Below are 22,168 nucleotides of genomic sequence, written 5' to 3'. Positions count from 1 at the left end.
GGGGCTGATACTGCTTCTTTAACGGCCTGGAATTTCTTTTTCTTCTCAGTTCCTCTCTGTGGCTGGCTGGGCCCCTTCTCAGCAGTGCAAAGGTTCAGGACATGTACCTCCTGTGGCAGCCTGGTGGTGCCTCTGCTGGCACAGCCTGACAGGATGCTGAAGGTCTCCAACAAGTCCTGGACAGGGTGGGAGGCATTGACAGGCGACAGTTCACACTGGGCACTGGGCTCTGGACCTGCTGCAGTGGCTAAACAGGAGCTCATCTAGGTTCTAACTAGAAAAAGAGGACATTGGAGTTAAGATTTCAGAGGGAAAGGAGATGATCATGAGCTCTGAGAGGGAGCCGGTTAATGAAGGAGATGAAAGGCACTATGTTTCTTAAGATCCTGGAGCATTAAGGAGTTTGCATTTTACTTGAAATTTATAGAAAATCAAAGTGACAGACAGTATTAATCTTTCAGAAACTACTCTGATGGCTGTGTGATAATGGGTGAAAAAAAGGTGATAACTGGCAGCAATCAGAGACACAGTAAGCTCATTGCTACAAATTTTTGCACCAAACGGAGGGTCTTGTTTCAGGAGGGGAGGTTTTCTGCCACATTTCCTACCCCCTTCACTAAACCCACTTAATTGAACTAACACCCCACCCCACCCTCTGTCTGGGAATTGAACTCGGGGAGCACTGAGCTGCATGTCCAGCCTTTTTTATTTTAACACAGCGTCTTCTTCTTTTTATTTTTTATTTTATTTTATTTTTTAACACAGGGTCTTCTTAAGTTGCCTAGGCTGACCTCAAACTTGTGATCATCCTACTTCAGACTCTGTGAGATTACAGATGTTCATTACCACGCCTGGCACCAATCTATCTTGAACTCCTGGAAAGATCACATCTCCTCAGCTGTATTTTGTCCATAGTCATCGTTATTATATACAATTAGAACTTTCTTTTCTGGATTACACCAAGGAAAGGCTGACTTGATGTTTTTATTATATTGAAGTTGTGGGGTCAGGGCTGCAGTGGATGAAAACAGTGTAACCCTTTTCTTTACTTTTTATTACTTTTCTGAGAGGGCCTGGGATTTTTCTGAAACTGACATACAAATTCTGACTTCAATGTTTTTACACTCTGAAACTATATCTTTTATGTTACTTGTCCTGTCGAATTGTGAGTTCCTTCATGTTAACCTGAATCTAATTCATCTTGTTCTTAAAAATCCTAGTATTCTGCTTAAAATATATATAAGAAGTGTTCACTGAGTGAATGAATGAACGATGGCTTTCACATAGGAGGGAACTGTATGTATTCTTCTGTAGAATGCATGGTCTCAAGGTTCCTAATCTCTCCTGGAACAGGCTCAGCTGTGATGCCCAAACAGTTCTCGGGCTAACAAAAAGTGTCGCTCCATCTAGCTATGCTTAATTTGCAAGCAGCTGTCAGGAAACAGGCGGCCGGCTCAAGTTTCTCCCACTAGGGAAGAGGCAGGAGATTGTTTCCCGTACAACAACATGGCGCCTGGGTGGTGGCGCTCGGCCGCGGTGTTCCCCCTCGAGGGAAGAAGCCGAGACACTCTCCGTACAGAGTCATGGCGGCCGCCTACAGGAGCGGGTCAGGGCCTTACGAAAGGGGCTGTCGTAAAGGAGGCACCGCTTCCTCCTCTTCTCCCGCCTCCCACCGGCTGTCGTAAAAGGGTGAATGGAGAGCGAATTGTGGGGGGGGAAAGGGGGAAAATAGGGGGCGCGGAGTCGGAGTGGCGCAGCAAGTGGCTGCAGGTGGTGACGGTGGCGGCGGGTAGGGAGTGAGGTAGGGTAGGGGTCGAGGAGGAGGAGGCCCAGCGGGTCCCAGGAAAGCTGAAGCTGCAGTCTGGCCTACTTGCCCGGGGGCCGCGGAGCCCCCAGCCGGGAAGATGGACCTCAACCGGATCATCCAGGCGCTGAAGGGCACCATCGACCCGAAGCTGCGCGTCGCCGCGGAAAGCGAGCTCAACCAGGTGAGGAGCGGGCCGCGCCGGGCCTCCACCTGCACCTGTGGCGCCTTCGCCTCCTCCCGGCCCGCCCGCCTGCCCGGCGGCGTGCTCAGCCTTAGCGGTTCTTGGGAGCGGTTGCTTCTCTGAGTGCGAGGACACGGGGGCGCCGATGGGAACTCGCCGCCTCGTCAGACCCGGGTGCACACTGCTCCACACCCAGCCCTCTTCAGGTGCAGCTGTGGGAAACCCAGCCCTCGCTTCGCCCGCCTGGCAGGACTGCTGTGACAGAGTGGCAGAGTTCTGTTGGCACTCAGGGCAGTGCTGTCGGGGACAGGTTGGGGGAGAGCAAGCGGTTTTGTGTTGTACCAAAGACACATCAAGTGTTTGGAGGTATTTCTTTCTTTTTGCCCTACTGATACTGAACCAAGGGCCTTACTCTTGCTAGGCAAGCACTCCACTACTAAGCTGCACTCCTAGCCTTTTATTTTATGGAACTGGGGCTTGAGCCAGGCCCTCTCGTGCTACATCCCCAGCCTGTTGTATTTATTTTTTTGAGACAGGGTCCAATGAGCTGCCCAGGCAGGCGTCGTGGAACTTGTGATCCTCCTGCTTCATCCTCATGAATAGCTGGGATTACAGACGTCCCAAACAGGCCGGGATGCTCTTTTAAAAGCTAAAATGTGTTAAGACTTTCTTTTGCTCTCCATTCACTGTTCTTCCTAACCGGCCTTGACCTTGATCCAGCGTCATCCCTGTTGAATGATCCCAAACACTAGTTGTTTCCCCCCTTTTCATACATGTACGAGTGAACCATGGACCTCTTACGAAAAGGTTCAAATTAAGGTGTACCCCTAGGAAGGGGCGAAGGCGGTTTGAGGTTGTGATAACCCTTAAAACATGAAGGAATATTCTAAATTGGGGGTTCTCAAATGTTGCCCAGGGCCAGATGCATTAGCGTCACCTGGGAACTTGTTGGAAATGCAAATTATGGGGCTTCAACCCAGACTTTAAAGAATCAGAATCTCTGTGGGTGGAAACCAGTTGTGTTTTAACTAGCTCTCTCTGTGGCTTCTACAGTGTGATAACAGCTGTCTTGAGTAAATGTTTCTGTTGGAGTTGATTTTTCAAGAACAGATACTGTTGCGAATCTTTGAAAGAGATTATTTAAATTGGAAATCTGTGTGGAGTTTGGAGTAGATGAGAATCAGGATTCCCAAGAGATAAGAGGTCAGCGAAACACTGTGGAACAGACGTTGTGTTGAACTGAAGCCCAAAATACCTCAAAAGGAAAGGACTGCCACCCAGAGTAGGGAAAGTTAAAGTCGGTACCTGTCTCACGCTTTGCAGAGTACAAGTGCTGCATGCAGGTTGATTGGCTGGAAGAATAGCAATTCCTGGGTTAGTTAGGAAGAACAAAACAAGGGCTGAGCTTGAAATCTACTAGTGTGAACAGAAGAGGAGGCCAGAGGTTACTTTGATAGTGTCAGTAAGCAACGTATTTTGGAGTTTACATTACACTTTCCTGCCCTTGTTAGCCTAACCTTGCTTTGTTTCTGATTCATCGGTATATAAGTGCAGTTAATGCTGCAGGAGTGGACAGGATAGGTAGTAGGAAGATTTGCAGAACTAGGAGGCATTTAAGGCTCAATTCTATTTTTTTGTGCATAGTATTTCAACCCCAGTCGATTTCATCTTCACCCTGCCCTGCCCTACATCTACACAACTTATCAAAGACCATTTCCCTGAAACTTCTTAAAGTCGCTTATTCATGCACAAGGCCCAGGGTTCACCTATAGGACTGCTAAAAAAATAAAAAGATTGTTATGCCGTTTATTTATCATTTATATTTTATATGTTTTGGATTCTAACATGCTCTAAGCTTTTTGGAATTGTCTGTACGAAGACTACCAAAGTAAAATATCATTTACCCTTATTGTAAAACATGGTTATATTGTTGGGTTTTATATGCTTGTCCTTTTTGTTTTTCTTTTTTAATAGCACTGGGGATTGCACCCAGGCCCTTCACACTGAGCTACATCTCCAGATTTATTTATTTATTTTTTGAGACAGGGTCTTATTAAGTTACTGTGTTGTCCAGGCTGGGCTGGAATTCAAGATCCTCCTGCCTCAGCCTCCCAGAATGCTGGGATTATAGGCATGTGCCACCAAGCTTGGCTGTATATTGTCCTTTACCACACTGTAATATCCTACTTTGTCAAATAAATGAGTGGGTAACCTACCCTAAGTGATTGTAGTCCAGCTCATATAAACATTTTATTTTATTTTTAAAATTTTATTTTTTTATTTTTTAATGTGCTTATTTTTGTAATGTTGGGAGTGGAACCCAAGGCACTGCACATGCTAGTCAAGTGCTCTCCTACCGACCTCTGTCCCTGGCCCCCAGCTTATTTGCTGTACTTTGGTTCTGGTCTCCCTCAGCAGACACACTCTATGAAGGAGGCGGGGCAGCTCCTGCAGTGCAGCTCATCAATCGATCAGTTGCTTGTTAAAAGAGGAGGCAGCTCATCCTAACAGCCTGCGTTCCCAGGGATAAATTCCTACTAGAAGGTCTGTTTTCTCAGGCACACATTTTTCTCTTACCAGAAACTGGTTTGCTGCCTGCCATTTGTGACATTGTTTCTATGGGAAATGGATTTTCAGTTTTTCTCAGGATGCTAAGAGTGAATCTTGCATGCCTTCCTCATTTTTTCTCTACCACAAGTCCCCTTAGCTTCAGCATAGGGGAGTAGGATTAGTAACACATCCTTTAAATCATCCTCCACTTGTTCTCATCAGGGAAATAGAGATATTCTCACTGCCAAGTTTGGAAACCCGCTTTCCATGTAGCTGTGTGTATCTTTTTCTTTCCATGTAGCTGTGTGTATCTTTCTTTCCATGTAGCTGTGTATCTTTTTTGCTTCTGCCTGTCCTGCATGCTGAGCCCAGGGTTCACCACATGCTCAGCAAGTGCTATCCCACTGAGCTGTGCCTCCTCCAGCCCATCTTGCTTATTGTCCTTTAAGAGCATTTCTATATGAATCATATATTTATTGAGTTACATAGTACAGGCAAGGTCACATGCTAGTGGAGTGGGCTGCAGAGAGGTGAGTGATATCTTTGAGGTCATCGGTGTGGGGACCTGTAAGTAGTGGAGTCACTGTGATCCCTTGGCTGAGACCCCCCAAGCTGGGGGGAGAACTGTAACAGAGTAGAGGGAAGAGTAAGCTCAGGAAAAAACCTCATCCTGGCATGTTGGGAAACTAGGAAGGTTATTGTGGTTGGAGCAGTGAGTCAGAAAATGGAAAAACAGCAGGACTTCACTCTATTTGAGGGCTCATAAAATGCAGAACTTAGCTAAGCAAGACAACTTTATTTTCAGAAAACATCACAGACACAAAGTAAATATCCTCAAGAAATCATTGAGAAATGAGTCGTCTTATTTTGTTAGAAATTTGGAGCCCAAAGAGGGACAAAGCCACTGGGTGATATTTGTGAGGAAAGTTGTATGAGAGTATACTTAAATTTACCCTTGAATACTCTAGCTGCCAAATTAACATAGATTGAATCGAAGTTGGAAGAGGACAGTCTTCGAAGTTTTGAAAATGGCAAACAAAATGTGTATAATGCCAACAATGTGAAATTAAATAACTACTTTAAGTAGCTTAATTTTAATGTAAAACTTTTTTTTGTATTTATATATCGTAAGATTTTAAAAAACAGTTTTTATGATTGGAATGAACTATATTTGTTTTATTTTGATTTACTGAAAGATCTTTCAGTAAAAAGTTATAAACTTGAGTTGTTTTATGATATATATGTGGAATTTGTAGAAAACTTGGCTGAATGTATATTAATTTTTCTCATGTAAACTGCTGTTAAAACAAATCTTTTTTTTTTTTTTTTGGGTACCGGGTGTTGAACTTAGGACCTTGGGCTTGCAAGGCAGGCAGCAGCACCACTGAGCTAAATCCCCTGCCCACAAATCTGTTTTTTAAAATATCTATTTTTAAGTTCTGGTGGTTTCGATTAGGGATAAAAAAGAATTTACCTTGAGTATAACAGATTTGAGATTCTGAAGATTGTGGCTGAAAGGAAGAATAATTACCAGGTAATTGAAAATTTTACTGAAGGATATGGAAAGACTTGAAAAGTAGTGTTCCTAGGTGGAAAGGATCAATACTTTGAAGATGTCACTTTTCTCCAAATTAATTTTTTAGTGTTTAATGTTTACACAAGCATTTACCTTAAGTGCTACTAGAAGTAAATTAATAAGAAGTGATTAAGTAAAAGTATGAGTAGTGTGCACAAGCCTAGCTGTGTGTTGAAGGGGTTGGTACCATAGATCCAGGCTCTGTCTAGGAGAAAGCTGACCAGACCCCTCTGGAGCACGGCCTGATCTGTTCTCAGAGTTCCTGAGTATGTTTTAGTAGTGTCCTGGGCAAGGCCACGTGTGGGCTCTGGGAGTGTGGCAGGGCTGCTGAGTAGCCCAGGCACTAGACCTCTGTACGGTGCATGGTCAGAAGGAAAAGGCTGCTCTGTTTTTGTTCTTCGTTTTTTTGCTTCTGAGGTCATGATGGCCAAACGGAGGAGCAGATCGAAGTGGAACCTGCCTGTGTGGTGAAATGACAGGCAGCAGGGTGGAGGTGGAGCTCCCTCAGCACTGTCTCCCTACACAGTGTTGAGTTTGAAAGACGCTGAAGTAGCAGAGGGCAGCTGTGCACATGGCTTTTGGCCCTGTCTTGTGAGTCACAGTGCTCCAGTCTGGACGGGCTCCTCCTTGTTTTGTGCACACTGTTTAACTTATCACGTCTGTTTCGCTGTGTTGGAGCACCTGTGTTCTGTAGATGACGTCTTCTGTTTTTTGTTTTAGTGCCATGAACAGATTTGAAGCACAAATAATCTGGGAAGAAACACTTGTGATGAATAGGTCAAATAAAAGGCTGAGATTTAAAATTCATAAATAGCTTTTTGAATTAAGAAAAAACCAAATATCCCATTTACAAAGTGATAAAGGGAACAAGGAATTTGTAGGAGAAACAGCCCACAAAAAGGAAACAACAAACTTAGAAAAACGCAACAAAATGCTTCCCCCAACAAAGAAACCCAGCAGCCTCCTTAGTAGCAGAGGAAATGTAATTTAAAAGGTTCTAAAGTTTCAAAGGAATGCTACTACTGTACCTATGTTAGATAGATGGACACTCACATTCTACTGTTGGGAGTGTAAATTGGTACACTCTTTCTGGAGAGCATTTTGGCAAACTTGAGTATGAAAGGGAATTATTTTGACTTAAAGTATTTTAGTAATCTTCATTTATCCTTGGAGAAGTTCTCTCACATTAAAAGTTTCTCTTTGACTAGTGATGTATTCAGTAGTAGGTGCTAGTAGCTATTCATTTATATTGCCTTATTTTATAAAAACATTTGTTTGTAATTTCAGTCCTACAAGATTATCAATTTTGCCCCCAGTTTACTTCGGATTATAGTCTCTGACCATGTGGAATTCCCAGTTCGCCAGGCAGGTGAGTTGATTTTTTTTAATCCGTTATAAATAGTTTATTTATAGATGAAAGTAGAATGAGAGTTTTAATTCTAAATATCTGTAATTTTTTGAAAAATTAAGCACCCCTTAAGTATTTCTAAGGCATAAAAACTCACTTGCTTTTACCATGGAAATTTGAGAGGTCAATCCTGAGCGCTCAGATCTTCCCTGGCCAACCCCTGGCCTGCTTCCACCCACCAGTTCCTTCCATTTGTAACATTTTCCTTCTCTCATTTAGCATTCCCAATTTAATAGCTTATCTCCCTAGTGTCTTATGATTTCCCCATAGCCTTACTTTTGGCCTCAGATTAAGACTGGATTTATGTATGTGTAGAATGTCAGTTGTTTTTCTGCGTGGTCTCATGGCTGACCAGGACCTGCAGCATACAGCCACTGCCTCACATCATGGTGTGGAGTATTTTACCACACATCGTTAAGTCCCAGAAAAGAGCAAAATTCAAAATTTCAAGTGTGGTTTCTACTGAATGCATATTGCTTTTGCATGGTTGTATAGTAAAAATATAAGTTAAACCATGGTAAGCCACAGTATTCATTAGCTGAAGAATATAGAGCAATATAAAATACAGAGAAGAAAGTGTCACTCAGAAGTGACCGTCATTGACATTAGGTGAACATTAGTTTTGCTGTATTTGGGTAGAAGGCAGTTTTATAGAAATAAGATCGTAATCTACCTGCTGATAAAAGCATTTAATTTCACTTGAACATAGACATGCTCTTTTTTTTTTTTTTTGAGACAGGGTCTCACTATGTAGTTCAGGCTGGACTTAAACTATGTAGCCCAGGCTGGCCTTGAACTCCTGGCAATCCCCCTGCCTCAGCCTCCCGAGTGCTGGGATTACAAGTGTATGCTGCCATGCCCAGCCACTTGAACATAGAAATGAAGAAAAGAATTACTAAGCTTTGGGAAAATGTTTGTAAAAATATACAGTGTCACTTGACAGGGACACATCCTGAGAAGGATGTTGATAGGCAGTTTGTGATTGTGTAAACATCAGAGTGTTGGTACAGAAACCCACATACATAATATGTTAAGGCCTACCACACATCTAGGCTATGCAGTGTAGACTTTGGTTGTGCAACCTGCGGTTTATGAAAATGTCATTATGTGGCCCATCACTGTATATGATTTCCTAAAAGATTCCTTTGTGATTAAGGTTAAAAAAAAAGAAAAACCAAAAAAAAAAAAAAGAGCCAGGGATTTGGCTCAGTGGCACCCATGCCTGCTTCACAAACGCAAGGTCCTGAGTTCGATCCCCGGTACCAAAAAAAAAAAAAAAAAAAGAAAAATGATGGGAAAAAATTCATGCTGTAATTGTTATTTACTTGAATAAGGTATATAAGGCTTCTATGTAAATTTTTTGCAGCTGTCGGTTGTTTAATCTTTGTTATAAAGTAGGGCAGTTCTGAAATTACATTTTGCTAAATGGAACTGTTTTAATAATCTAAGAATTTATAGTGCCATTGTGAACTTCCTATGAAACTTTTTAGAAGTAACATTTTAAAAGATCTTAATTTATTAATGTTTTGTTTACATGACATATAAACATTATAGAAACACAATTTATATATTAGGTTGCTCTTAATATTCTCTAAGATAGCTGCTGTCAAATTTGGTGCGTAGTTAACTGTTTTCTGTTTATATTATACATAAATATAATTCCTTGGGGATTATTCCATATTACTGCATATACATATGAGGTGCAATAAAAATATATGTTGAATGTTAAATTAAAATGTATTACAACAAAAGATATATCACCACTAATCTCCCTCAAAATAGACTCCCTCCCTTCAGACACACTTATTTCATCTTTCTTGCCACTTCCTGAAATAGTTCTGGAAGTCATCTTTCATGAGTGTCTGTATGAGCTGTGATCAAAAATATTTGTGCTGTCCAACAGAAATACAGGGTCATAAAAACATTAGAATGTCCTCATCCACCTTAGTCACCAGATCTAGCTCTTCCTCAAGGTCAAATGATAATGAAATGTAAAGGTTTTGAATTGATTTATGACATTGAGGCAGTCATAACAGTGTGACTAAAAACATTGATGAAAGGGGACTTCCACAACTGCTTCTAGAAATGAAATTAGGCAAAACAAAACAAAGTGATGGAATGATCTGTTTGGAGCAAAGAGGGGAGGTATTTTGAGGGAAATGATTGGCGATGTGTCTTTTACTGTAATATGTTTTAAAATGTCATGCATTCATCATATTTTTCAATCACATTTTGTATACTTTATAATAGCCACTCAGTATTTGTTGTATGGAGCTACCATGGCTTGTTTATTTATTTAAAAAACTTTTATTAGTAAATTTTGAGTTTGATTCTTACCTGCTCTGTCATGCCCCTTCTTGGTGGACTTTTCTACAAGAAAGGTTTCCTGTACTCTACCATACTTTCCTTAATGTATAGAATATTTATGGACACTGTATCATTTCCTTTTTAAGTTTTACTAGTACATATTTTCAGTACATAATGATTGCATTCATCTTGGGGAGCTCATAGATGTACATGACACATATTGATTATTTTTACATCCTCTTCCCCTCACGCTCTCCTCCTGCCATCTCTTGGTCCCCTTCCCATTTGCAAAAGATCTGTCTCCCTATTTTGTATTATTTATCTTTTATCTTGCTCTTTAATTTAGTTAAGTGCTGGGTTTCTCATATAACAGAAACTATACAATATATAAGCTGGAGTGTCTGATTTACTTAACGTTATGGTCTCAAGGTGCATCCATTTTCCTACAAACGACTCGAAGTTATCTTTCTTTATGGCAGACTAGTACTCCAATGTTTGTAAATGGCACATTTTCTTTATCCATTCATCTATTGATGGACGTATAGGCTGCTTCCAAGATTTAGCTGTAATAAATCATGCTGTTATAAATATGGGTATATGTGTATTACATTAATATGATGTTTTTAAGTCTTTTGGGAAAATATCTAAAGAGAAATACGTGAATAGAATGGAATTTCTATTTTTAGTTTTTTGAGGAATCTCCATACTGATTTCCATAGTAGTTGTATTAGTTTACACTCCCACCAACAATGCAGAAGAATTCCTTTGTCCTTGCAGCCTCTCCAGCATTTGTTATTGATTTTTTAAAAAAATTATTTTATTCTTTATTTTAATAAATTTTATTTTATCCCATCCCCTCTTACACCCCCGTCCCTCCCTATGTACAAAAGCTTTGTTTCCATTTTTCCTTCTATTTTCACTTTTTTTTCTTGTCTCTTCCTTCCTTTCTCCCTCTCTCCTCCTTTGTTCCCCTTCCCATTTGAATATTTTCTTCACATTCCCCTTTTTCCAGTATCTATTATACATTTTAGTCCTTATTTCCACTTTTGGTTTCTCACACCAGAGAAACAATGTGGTATTTAAACATGTGTGTTCGATTTCTCTCACTTAGGAGTATGGTATCAAGGTCCATCCATTTAGCTAGAAATGTCTGAAGCTCAACCTTTTTTATGGCAGAGTAATACTCCATTGTATAAAAAAAACCCCACATCTTCTTTATCCATTCATCAGTTGATGGGCATTTGGCTGTTTCCAAGATTTAGCTATTACAAACTGTGCTGCTCTAAACATGGGTGTGAATATATCACTGTGGTATGATGCTTTTAATTCTTTTGGGATGATACCAAGGAGAGGAATAGCTGGGTCAAATGGACCTCTAGTTTTAGTTTTTTGAGAAATCTCCACATTGATTTTCACAGTGGTTGTACCAGTCTACACTCCCACCAACAGTGGAGAAGGGTTCCTTTTTCCTCACAGCCCCGCCAGCATTTGTTATTGATTTCTTTTTAACAACCATTCTTTCTAGAGTGAGATGGAATCTCAGTGTTGTTTTAATTTGCATTTCACGAATCACCAGTTGGATGGTGAACATTTTTTCATATATTTATTTGCCATTTGTACTTCTTCATCTGGGAAGTGTCTTTTCATTTCAGATGCCTGTTTTTGGATTGGGTCTTTAAATTTGGTTTGTAGTTTTCTTTTTTTGGTACTGGGGATTGAACTCGGGACCTTGTGCTTGCAATGCAGGCAGCAGAACCACTGAGCTAAATCCCTGGCCCTGATCTTTAAATTTGGGGTGTCTAATTTTTTTGAGTTCTTTATATATTCTAGATAATAGTTGGGGATTTAGCTCAGTGGTGCCATGCTTGCCTGGCAAGCACAAGGTCCCAAGTTTGATTCCCAGTACCGGGGGAAAAAAGAAAGGGTGGGATATAGCTCAGTGGTGCTGCACCTGCCTGGCAAGTGCAAGGTCTTGAGTTTAATCCCTGGGATTGGGGGGAAAATACTCAAAAAAACTAGGTAATAGTACTCTATTTGATGAATAGCTGGTAAAAAATTTTTCACATGCTGTGGGTTGTCTCTTCACTCTGTTGATGGTTTCTCTTGCTGTGCAAAAGCTTTTTAATGAGATGAGGTCCCAGTTGTTGATTCTTTGTAGTATTTTCTGTGTGGTCTGGGATTTGTTCATGAAGTCTTTGACTGCTCCTATGTCCTCAAGGCATTCTATCTATTCTCTCTTGAAGCAGATTTAATGTTTTTGTTTTAATATTTTGATCTTTGATCCATTTTGATTTTAGGTTAGTGTGTGTTGAAAGATGTGGCTCTAGGTTCGATCTACAACATGTGGAAAGCCAGTTTTTCTAGCACCATTTATTAAAGAAGTTATCTTTCTTTTTGTTTTTGTTTTTTGTTACCGGTGATCAAACTTGGGACCTTGCGCTTGTGAGGCAGGGGCTGGAACCACTGAGCTAAATCCCCGGCCCCAACATTAGGTCGTTTTTTTGAGCCTGCTCTGTTTTCCTGATATGGGAATTCACTGCTATAAATTTCCCTCATAGGAGATTTTTCTATTAATTCCCAAAAGTTCTGGTATGTTATATTGTCATTATTGTTTAATTGTAGAAACTGTCTGATTTCTTCTTTAATTTCATCTGTGGCCCATTGGTTGTTCAGGAGGGTGTTATATAATTTCTATATGTTTATGAAATTCTTGTGGTTCCTTTTGCCATTGATTTCCAATTTCTTTGCACTATGGTCTGATAATACGCATGGGATAATTTCAGTTCCTTTGCATTTACTTAAGCATGTTCTATGTGCTAGTAAATGGTTTGTTTTGGAGAATGTCCCTTGTGCAGCTGAAAAGAATTTGTATTCTGATGTTGTGGGGTGGAACACTGTAGACATCTACTAAGTCCATTTTTTCAAAAGTTTGGTTCAGTTCTAATATTTCATTGTTGATTTTTTTGTCTAGTTGATCTTTCTATTTGTGACAGTGGGGTATTGAGGTCTCCCATTGCAATGGTATTAGTGCTTATATGATTTTTCATGTCCATTAATAATTGTTTTATATAGTTGGGTGCACTGCTATTTGGTGCATATATATTTATGATTGTTGTCTCTTCCTCTTGGATTGTTTCCTTTACAAGGATGTAGTGACCTTCTTTGTCTCTCTTAATCAATGTTGGCTTGAAATCTACTTTGTCTTTGAATATAATAGCTACCCCTGCTTTTTTCTGGGTTCCTGTCACACGAAATACTGTTTTCCATACCTTGACTTTCAGTCTGTGAATTTGTTTGTTTTTGCTTAAATTCTTTTATTGGTATATTTTAGGTATACAATATGTTTACATTTATCATTGGGTGCTTGTACCTGTACATGATGTATCTTGGTTCTTATTTTTTCCCCATTACCTGTGCGCCCTTCACCCCTCCACCCTTCCCTGTTTACATAGACTTCGTTTCCATTTTTTTTTCTTTTCTCATAATTTTTCCTTTCCATTCTTTCCTTTCCCCATCTCCACCCACCACCCCTATCCCTTTGGACCTTTTCCTATTTCAAAGTATCAATTATTAGTTATTAATCCTTTTAATCCTTATTTACACTCTCAGTTTCTCACACTAGAGAAACTATTTGGTATTTACACATGTGTGTCCTATTTATTTCACTGAAGAGTATGGCCTCAGTATGCATCCATTTAGCTATCAATGACTAGTTTCTTGTTCTTTATGGCTGAGTAGTACTCCATTTTATAAAAAACCCACACCTTCTTTATCCAGTTTCAAGTTGATGGACACTTGGGCTATTTCCAAGCTTTAGCTGTTACAAACTGTGCCGCTGTAAACATGGGTGCACATATATCACTGTGGTATGATTCTTTTACTTCTTTGGGGAAGATACCCAGCAGGGGAGTAGCTGGGTCAAATGGGACCTCCAGCCCTAGTTCTTTGAGGTATCTCCATACTGATTTCCATAGTGGTCGCACCAGTCTGCAATCCCACCAGCAATGGAGAAGGGTTCCTTTCTTTCACCCCCCACCAGCATTTGTTATTTGTTAATTTCTTGATAGCAGCCACTCTTTCTGGGGTGAGGTGAAACCTCAGTGTTGTTTTCATCGGCATCTCTCGAATGACCAGTGATGTTGAACATTTTTTCATATGTTTATTTGCTGTTTTTCCTTCTTTGTCTGAGAAATGTCTGTTCATTTCAGATGCCCATTTTTGAACTGGGTCTTTGAATTTGGGGGGGCTGATTTTTTTCAGTTCTTCATATATTCTAGATAGTAGCCCTTTGTCTGAGTTATAGCTGCTAAAATTTTTTTCCCACATTGTAGGTTGTCTCTTAGCTCTGTTGGTGGTTTCTCTTGCAGTGCAGAAGCTTTTTAATAAGATGAAATCCCAGTTGTTGATTCTTTCTGCTAGTTCCCATGTTGTTGAGGTTTTGTTCATAAAGTCTTTTCCTATGCCAATGTCTTCAAGAGTTCTACCTAACTTATCTTCCAGCAAGTTTAGTGTTTCTGTCTTAATATTTAGATCTTTAATCCACTTCGATCTTACTTAAGTACATGGTGATAGTGATAGGTATGGGTCTAGTTTTAATCTTTGGCAGGTTGAAATCCAGTTTTTCCAACACCATTTATTAAATAGGCTATCTTTCCTCCAATGAGGGTGGTTTACTCCTTTGTCAAAGATGAGGTGGCTGAGTATGTCTGAAGTTGTTTCTGTGTCTTCTAAACTATTCCACTGATTCTTGGGTCTGTTTCTTTGCCAGTACCATGCTGTTTTTATCACAATAGCTTTGTAGTATAGCTTCAAGTTTGGTAATGTGATACCCCTAGCTATGTCTCTGTTGCCCAGAATTGCTTTTGCTATTCTAGGTCTCTTCTGGTTCCAAATGAAGTTTTGAATTGTTTTCTCTAGTTCTGTGAAGTATATTGTTGGAATTTCAATCGGCATTGTATTAAATCTATATAGTAGTTTTGGAAGTATGGCCATTTTCACTATATTGGTTCTTCCTACCCAGGAACAAGGGATGTCTTTACATTTTCTTATATCCTCCTCAATCTCCTTTTTCAGGGTGCTGTAATTTTCAGTGTAGAGGTCTTTTGCTTCCTTTGTTAGATTGATTCCTAGATATTTTGTTTTTTTGGATGCTATTGTAAAAGGAATTGTTTCCCTAATTTCTCTCTCAGCGATTCTACTATTTTTGTATAAGAAGGCTATTGGTTTTTGAGTGTTGACCTTGTATCCAGCTACTCTCTTGAATCTGTCAATTAAGTCTAGAAGTCTTTTGGTAGAGTTTTTTGGGTCTTCTGTGTAAAGTATCATATCATCAGCAGATAATGACAGTTTAACTTCTTCCTTCCCTAACTTTATTCCTTTTATTTCTTTCTCTTTTCTAATTTCTGTGGCTAATGTTTCCAGAACTATATTGAACAGGAGTGGTGATAGTGGGCATCCTTGTCTTGTTCCTGATTTTAGTGTGAAAGTTTTCAGTTTTTGACCATTTAGTATGATGTTGGCTGTTGGTTTTTCATAGACAGCCTTAATCAGGTAGAGATAAAGACTTTTTATTCCAATTTTCTGTAGAGTTTTTAATCATGAATGGGTGTTGGATTTTGTCGAATGCTTTTTCTGCATCTGTTGAGATGATCATATGGTTTTTGTCCTTGACTCTGTTAATATAGTGTATTACATTTTTTGATTTACGAATGTTGAACCATCCTTGCATCCCTGGGATAAATCCGACTTGGTCATGGTGAATGATCTTCTTGATGACCCTCTGTATTCTGTTTGCCAGTATCTTGTTGAGGATTTTTGCATCTATGTTCATTAGGGAGATTGGCCTGTAGTTCTCTTTGTGGGTTGGGTCTTTCCCTGGGTTTGGAATCAAAGTCACACTTGCTTCCAGGAATGAATTTGGAAGTATTGCTTCCCTTTCAATTTCCTTGATGAGTTTAAAGAGTAATGGTGATAGTTCTTCTTTAAATGTCTTGTAGAATTCAGCAGTGAAGCCATTAGGACCTGGGCTTTTCTTTGTTGGTAAATATTTTATTATATTTTCATTTTCAGTGATTGTAATTGGGGTGTTAAGAATTTCTATATCTTCTTCATTTAACTTTGGCAATTCATATGTATCTAGGAATCTGTCCATTTCTTCTGTGTTTTCCATTTTATTAGAGTACAGGTTCTCGAAGTAGGTATTGATGATCCTCTGGATTTCTGCTGGGCCTGTTGTGACTTCCCCTTTTTCATTCTTAATTGCATGGATTTGAGCCTTTTCTTTCCTTTTTTTGATAAGGTTGGCTAAAAGTTTATCGATTTTATTTATTCTTTCAAAAAATCAACTCTTTGATTCATTAATTTTTTTGTATCGTTCTCTTAGTTTCCATTGCATTGATTTCTGCTCTGATCTTTATAATTTCCTCTCTTGTGTGAGCTTCAGGTTTGTTATTCTCTTCTTTTTCTAGGAGTTTGAGGTTCTGCATTAGGTTGTTTATTTGAGCTCTCTCTGTTTTCATAATATGGGCATTCACTGCTATGAATTTTCATGTAGAACTGCTTTCATTGTGTCCCATAGATTCCTGTATTTTGTACTGGCATTATCATTTACTTGTAGAAACTAATTTCTTTAATTTCCTCTGTGACTCATTGGTTGTTCAGGAGAGTGTTTTCAATTTCCAGGTGTTTGTGGGAGTTTTGCAGTTTCTCATGTTAGTGATCTCCAATTTTATTGCACTATGGTCTGATAATATACAGGGGGTAATTTCAATTCTTTTACATTGACTTAGACATGTCCTGTGGGCTAGCATGTGGTCTGTTTTGTAGAATGACCCATGTGCAGCCAAAAAGAATGTGTATTCCGATTTTGTGGGTTGGAACACTCTGTAAACATCTATTAAGTCCATTTGTTCAATAGCTTGGTTCAGTTCTAGAATTTCGTTGTTAATTTTTTGTCTAGATGATCTGTCTATTTGTGATAGTGGGGTATTGAGGTCCCCCACTACAGTTGTATTAGTGCTCATTTGGTTTTTCATGTCCATTAATACTAGTTTTGTATAGTTAGGGCATTCGTATTTGGGGTGTGTGTGTGTGTGTGTGTGTGTGTGTGTATATATATATATATATATATATATATATATATTTTATTTTATTTTTTTTTTGTACCAGGGATTGAACTTGGGTCCTTGCGCTTGCGAGGCAGGTGCCAGAACCACTGAGCTAAATCCCTGGCCCTTTTAATTAAGTGCATATATATTTTTGATTGTCATTTCCTTTTGGATTGTTCACTTCCCAAGGATGTAGTGACCATCTTTGTCTCTCTTAATTATTTTTGGTTTGAAATCTACTTTGTCTGCAATTAAGATTGCTACCCCTGCCTTTTTCTAGGTGCCTGTCACTTGGAGAGCCATTTTCCATTCTTTTACTTTCAGTGTATGAATTTCTTTTTGAGTTAGGTGTGTTTCTTGGATACAGCATATTGCTGGATTTTGCTTCTTAATCCATTCTGCCAGTCTACTTCTTTTGATTGGTGAATTGAGGCCATTAACATTGATAGTTACAATTGATATTGACTTATCCTTGTCATGATGTTTTACTATTGTTGGCTCTTTTATTTCTTGGGTTTTTCCCCCCCTTTCCCTTTAGTTTCTTACCTTGCCTGGTGGCCTCCCTCTGTTGGGCCTCATGGAGTTGAGACCTTCATTGCCTTTTTCTAGGGTATTGCTTAGAATTGTTTGGAGTGATGGTTTGGTGTTCCTGAAATTTCTCAAGTGTTCTTTATCATGGAAGTATTTAATTTCCCCATTGATTTTGAAAGATAATTTTGCAGGATACAACAGTCCAGGTTGGAAGTTGTTTTCTTTAAGGGCTCGAAATACTTGACTCCAGGCTCTCCTTGATTTGAGGGTTTGTGTTGAGAAGTCTGTCGTGATTCTGATGGGCTTTTCTTTATAAGTGATTTGTTTCTTTTCTCTAACTGCCTGTAGGATTTTGTTCTTCTGTTGGGTTTCTGGGATCTTGACTATTATATGTCTAGGTGTAGGTTTTTTTTTGATTGTGGCTAGGTGGAGTTCTATATGCCTCATTTATCTGTATGTCCAATTCTCCACCTCTGTCTGGGAAGTTTTCTACTATTACTTCTGTGAACAGTTTTTTAATGTCAATTGTACTTTCTCCTCTTTTTTCGTGGATTCGTATCAGTCTTATGTTATTCTTCTTTGCATCATCTAGCAGCTGCTGAATTGATTTCTCATGGTCCTTTACTATTTTTTAAAAAATCTCTGTTTTCATGGTCCATTACTGCAATCCTGTCTTCTATTTCTGATATTCTAACTTCAGATTCTCTTAATCTGCTCTGCATGCTTTCAATGGAGTTTTTAATCTCCTGAATATCTGTTTGAATCTGTTTTCATGGATTCCATTTCTTTCTTATGCTGGATGATCATGGTTTCCATTTCTTTCTTATGTTGGGCAATCATGGTTTCCATTTCTTTATGCTGAGCATTCATGGCTTCCTGCATGTTTCTGAGCTCATCTATTTTTTTATGTTTCTGTTCTAGAGCCTCTAATCATGTCTTTCACTCTGCTCACCATCTCTGTAGTTATCTGGGAGATTATTTCTGCTTTGAATTTTTCTAGAGCCTCATTCATCTGTTTGGTTACTTCCTGTGCTATCAGTTCAGGGTGCCCAGGTGGGTGATTATCAGAGTTTTCCACCTCATTTCCCTCAGAATTTGCCTTTTGTGGGGTGGAAGTTTGAGTTTGTGACTTGCTTAAATGTCTTCTCATTTTTGTTTTTGGTGCTGTCCTTGGTTTAGTTCCTGGGTTGATATTTTGAAGTTGCTTATTCTAAGTGTCTTTGTTGATGTATCTAGAACCCTTATGGAATGATTGCTTCTCAGTGGTGTCTTCCAGATATAGCTGGTCTTTAGGTTTTGAGTCTCTAATGGCTCTGAGGCTATCTCATTTTCATTATACCAGGAAGGACAACTGATTAGGTCAACCACAACACCTTAGCCCAAGTGATACAATCAGCAACACCATAGCATCAAATACATCTCAGAGAATGACAATTTGTGGTAGTTATTAATCTACCACCTTTAAAAATGAAGGGCCTCCTTCAGGGTATGTCTCTGCTGTCACAATAGACAATGTGAGCAGCAGTGTGCAGTTATAAGTCAATGTGTCTCAGTAAGCTAGTCCCAGATCTGTGAGATTCAGGCAGGTTTCTGGCTGCAAGTCCCAAGTTGAGCTCCCTGTCCTCCTGTAGGGTTGCACTCTGCAAGGTTCTATTGCAAGTTTCAGCTGCCTTTCCCCTGAAGAAAGTCCAGGTTCCGATGGGAGCTCATGATCCCTCCAATTTACCAGGCATGGTGGTCTGGTGTGCCTTTATTCCAGAGATTCTCTTCACTTTTCCAGTGGGCTTGTTTTCATCAGGGAGCCTGAGAGAGACCCTCTCTCTGTTGTTCACTTCTGCAGCTCAGGACAGTAGCTTTTATGTTCCCCTGTGCCTTTGCAATGTGGAACCAAGTAGCTGCACAGCCAAAAGGCCAGAGGTGGTGGTGGGGTTGTTGTTTGAGGCACCCGTGCAGCCAAGCTGTCGACTGGTGGGGGGTCCTCCTCACCTTGTCTTGTTTGCAAGCCTGTCTTGGTCTCTAGCTGGTGGAACAAGCCGGAGAAAGCAGGTCCCAGTCAGCCTGCAACTGCTCGGCCCCACTCGGCCCCACTCCTGAATTTGTTTTTTAAGTAAACATGTTTCTTGTATGCAGCATATTGTTGGATCTTGCCTCTTGATCCTTTCTGCCAGTCTGTTTCTTTTGAATGGTGAATTGAGACCATTAACATTGATGGTTATAAATAATGTGTATTGTCGTACCTCTGTCATGTTATTTTCCTGTTGTTGGCTTCCTTCTTTCCTTTTCTGTTTAATTTCTTGCTTTGCCTGATAGATTTATTCTGTTGGGATTCTTGGAGTTGTAATCCTTCTTGTCTCTTTCTAGAATATCTTAAAGAATACTTAGGAGTGCTGGTTTGGTTGTCAAGAATTTCTTTAGGTATTCTTTGTCATGGAAGTATCTTATTTCTCCATCAGTTTTGAAAGATAGTTTTGCAAGGTACATCAATCTAGGTTGGCGGTTGTTTTCTTTTAGGGCTTGAAATACTTCAGTCCAAGCTCTCCTTGACTTGAGAGTTTGTATTGAGAAGGCTGCTGTGATTCTGATGGGTTTTCCTTCATAAGTGATTTGTTTCTTTTCTCTAACAGCTTTGAATATTCTGTCCTTGTGTTGAATTTCTGGAATCTTGATTAGTGTATGCCTTGGGGAAGATTTTTTTTGATCATGGATAATCGTAGTCCTATATGCCTCACTTATCAGTATGTCAAATTCTTTCACCTGTTTGGGACGTGTTCTGCCATTACTTCTGAAAACAGCTTTTTTATGTCATCTGCACTCTCTCGTGCTTTTTCATTGACTCCAATCAGTCTTATGTTATGCTTCTTTGCATCATGTAGCAGCTGCTGGATTGATTTCTCATGATCCCTTGCTATTTTTAAGAATTCTCTCTTTTCATGATTGCTAACTGCAATCCTGTCTTCTATATCTGATATTCTGTCCTCACACTGGCTTGTTCTGCTGCATATAGTTTCAATGGAGTTTTTAATGTCCTGGATATCTGTTTAAATCTGTTTCATGGTTTCCATTTGTTTCCTATGCTGGATGTTCATGGTTTCCATTTCTTTCCTATGCTGGGCATTCATGGTTTCCATCATGTTCCTGAGCCCCTCTATTTTTTTAATCTGTATGTGCTCTAGAGTCATTAACCATGTCTTTTATTCTGGTCACCATCTCTGTAGTTATCTGGGAAATTATTTCAGATTTGAGTTTTCTCTAGAGCCTCATTCATCTGCTTTGTTACTTGTGGTGTTACCACTTCAGAGAATCCAGGTGGGTGGCTTTCAGATTGTTCCATGTCATTGCCCCTGGGATTTGCCTTTGGTGAGCTGAAAGTCTGTTGGGGTTCTATTTTTTGTAAGTGTCTTCTCATTTTCTATTTTTTTTAAGTTTGATTTCTGGGTTGATGCTTATAAATTGCTTATGGCGAGTTGCTTCATTGCCAGTATTCAGAACTCTTAGGAAATGACTACTTCTCAGAAGTGTTTTACAGGTGTAGCTGGCTTTCGGGTTTTGAGTCTGTTGCAAGATGCTACTTTTCAATTTATTGGGGATGAGAAGTTTTTGCCTACTTGGCCCAGCCTGCAGTTCTTTGGCACTGGCCTGTAGGTTTGTTTTGTTTTTTTTTGGTACCGGGGATCGAACTTGGGTCCTTGTGCTTGCGAAGCAGGTGGTGGAACCACAGAGCTAAATCCCCAGCCCCTAGGTTTTTTTTTTTTTTAAAGACCCTTAGGCAATCTCAGTCTTGGTATAGTAGGAGGAACAACAGATTATCACAATTATGTTACCTTGGCTAAAATCGTTCAATTAGCAATAACAGCATCAAATACAACATAGAAAATGACAAACTGTGGTAACTATTATTTTGCTACCTTTACCAATATGATCTAGATTTGTGGTTATATAATGAAATCTAGAATGAATCCAAAAATTGTATGCAATACATAAGCTCTTAATATGGCAATTTTACCCTTAAGGGAGAAGATTTAAAAGGGGTTGCAGGTAAAAAATATAAATAGAAGAAGAGGAAGAGATCAGAAGTAAGTTTGGAGGACAAACTTTAGGAAACTGGTGAAGAAGACTAGTGAGAAAGAGAAAAGGAAAAAAATAAAAAGAACAGAACAGAACAACAACAAAACAAACTAGAAATCATGTTCATACAGTCAAGAAAAAACAAAACAAGAACCAGAAAGGAGGAAAAAAAGGAAGATAAAAGAAAAAAAGAGCTGGGGATTTAGCTCAGTGGTTCCAGCATCTGCCTCACAAGTGCATGTCCCAAGTTCGATCCCCAATATGGAAAAAAAAAAAAAAAAGAAAGAAAGAAAGGAAAAAGGAAAAGCATAAAAACATACCCAAAGAAAATTTAAAAAACCCCAAAACATCCAATTCAAGGTGTGTCTTTGCTGTCACTGGTAGGCAGCGTGAGCAAACAGAATTCAGAGCTGAATTGATCCCAGCAAGCCAGCTGGAGCTTCACAGTGGGGTAATGGATAATCCCAAGAAGACTACACCTTTAGTTCCTCTAAAGTTTAGGTCAGTTTCTGGTTATGAGGCTGCAACCGAATTTCTTGAGCCTACAACAGTCTGTATGCCTCCTGCTGGCTTGAACTCTGCTCCCTGGCTTCCTAAGGACCTGAACTCAGCACCTGCACTGAGGCACTTGGAGGCA

At 39.5% G+C, this 22,168-nt stretch overlaps 1 protein-coding gene across 4 annotated transcripts in view; it reads left to right on the top strand.

The window, feature by feature from the left end:
- The first annotated feature begins 1,537 nt into the window (after window positions 1-1,537).
- Window positions 1,538-22,168, top strand: part of Ipo8 (importin 8) — a 96,902-nt gene continuing 76,271 nt past the window's right edge. The window contains exons 1-2 of one of the 4 annotated variants that reach the window (XM_087200019.1): window positions 1,538-1,988; window positions 7,402-7,483. In XM_087200019.1, coding sequence (XP_087056145.1) covers window positions 1,905-1,988; window positions 7,402-7,483 — 166 coding nt within the window. In that variant the 5' untranslated portion in view covers window positions 1,538-1,904. Of the gene's footprint in view, window positions 1,989-2,028; window positions 2,355-7,401; window positions 7,484-22,168 lie in introns of those variants that run through there. The other 3 variants (XM_004855062.4, XM_021236571.2, XM_021236572.2) reach the window with 3 other exon arrangements.

Source organism: Heterocephalus glaber, unplaced genomic scaffold, assembly GCF_053883595.1.
Source record: "Heterocephalus glaber isolate CG9 unplaced genomic scaffold, H.glaber_assembly_v1.0 deba00001733, whole genome shotgun sequence".
In the NCBI taxonomy this organism is placed as follows: Eukaryota; Metazoa; Chordata; class Mammalia; order Rodentia; family Bathyergidae; genus Heterocephalus; species Heterocephalus glaber.
The sequence above is the reverse complement of the archived record's forward strand: the minus strand, read 5'-3'. Positions and strand labels throughout refer to the sequence as shown.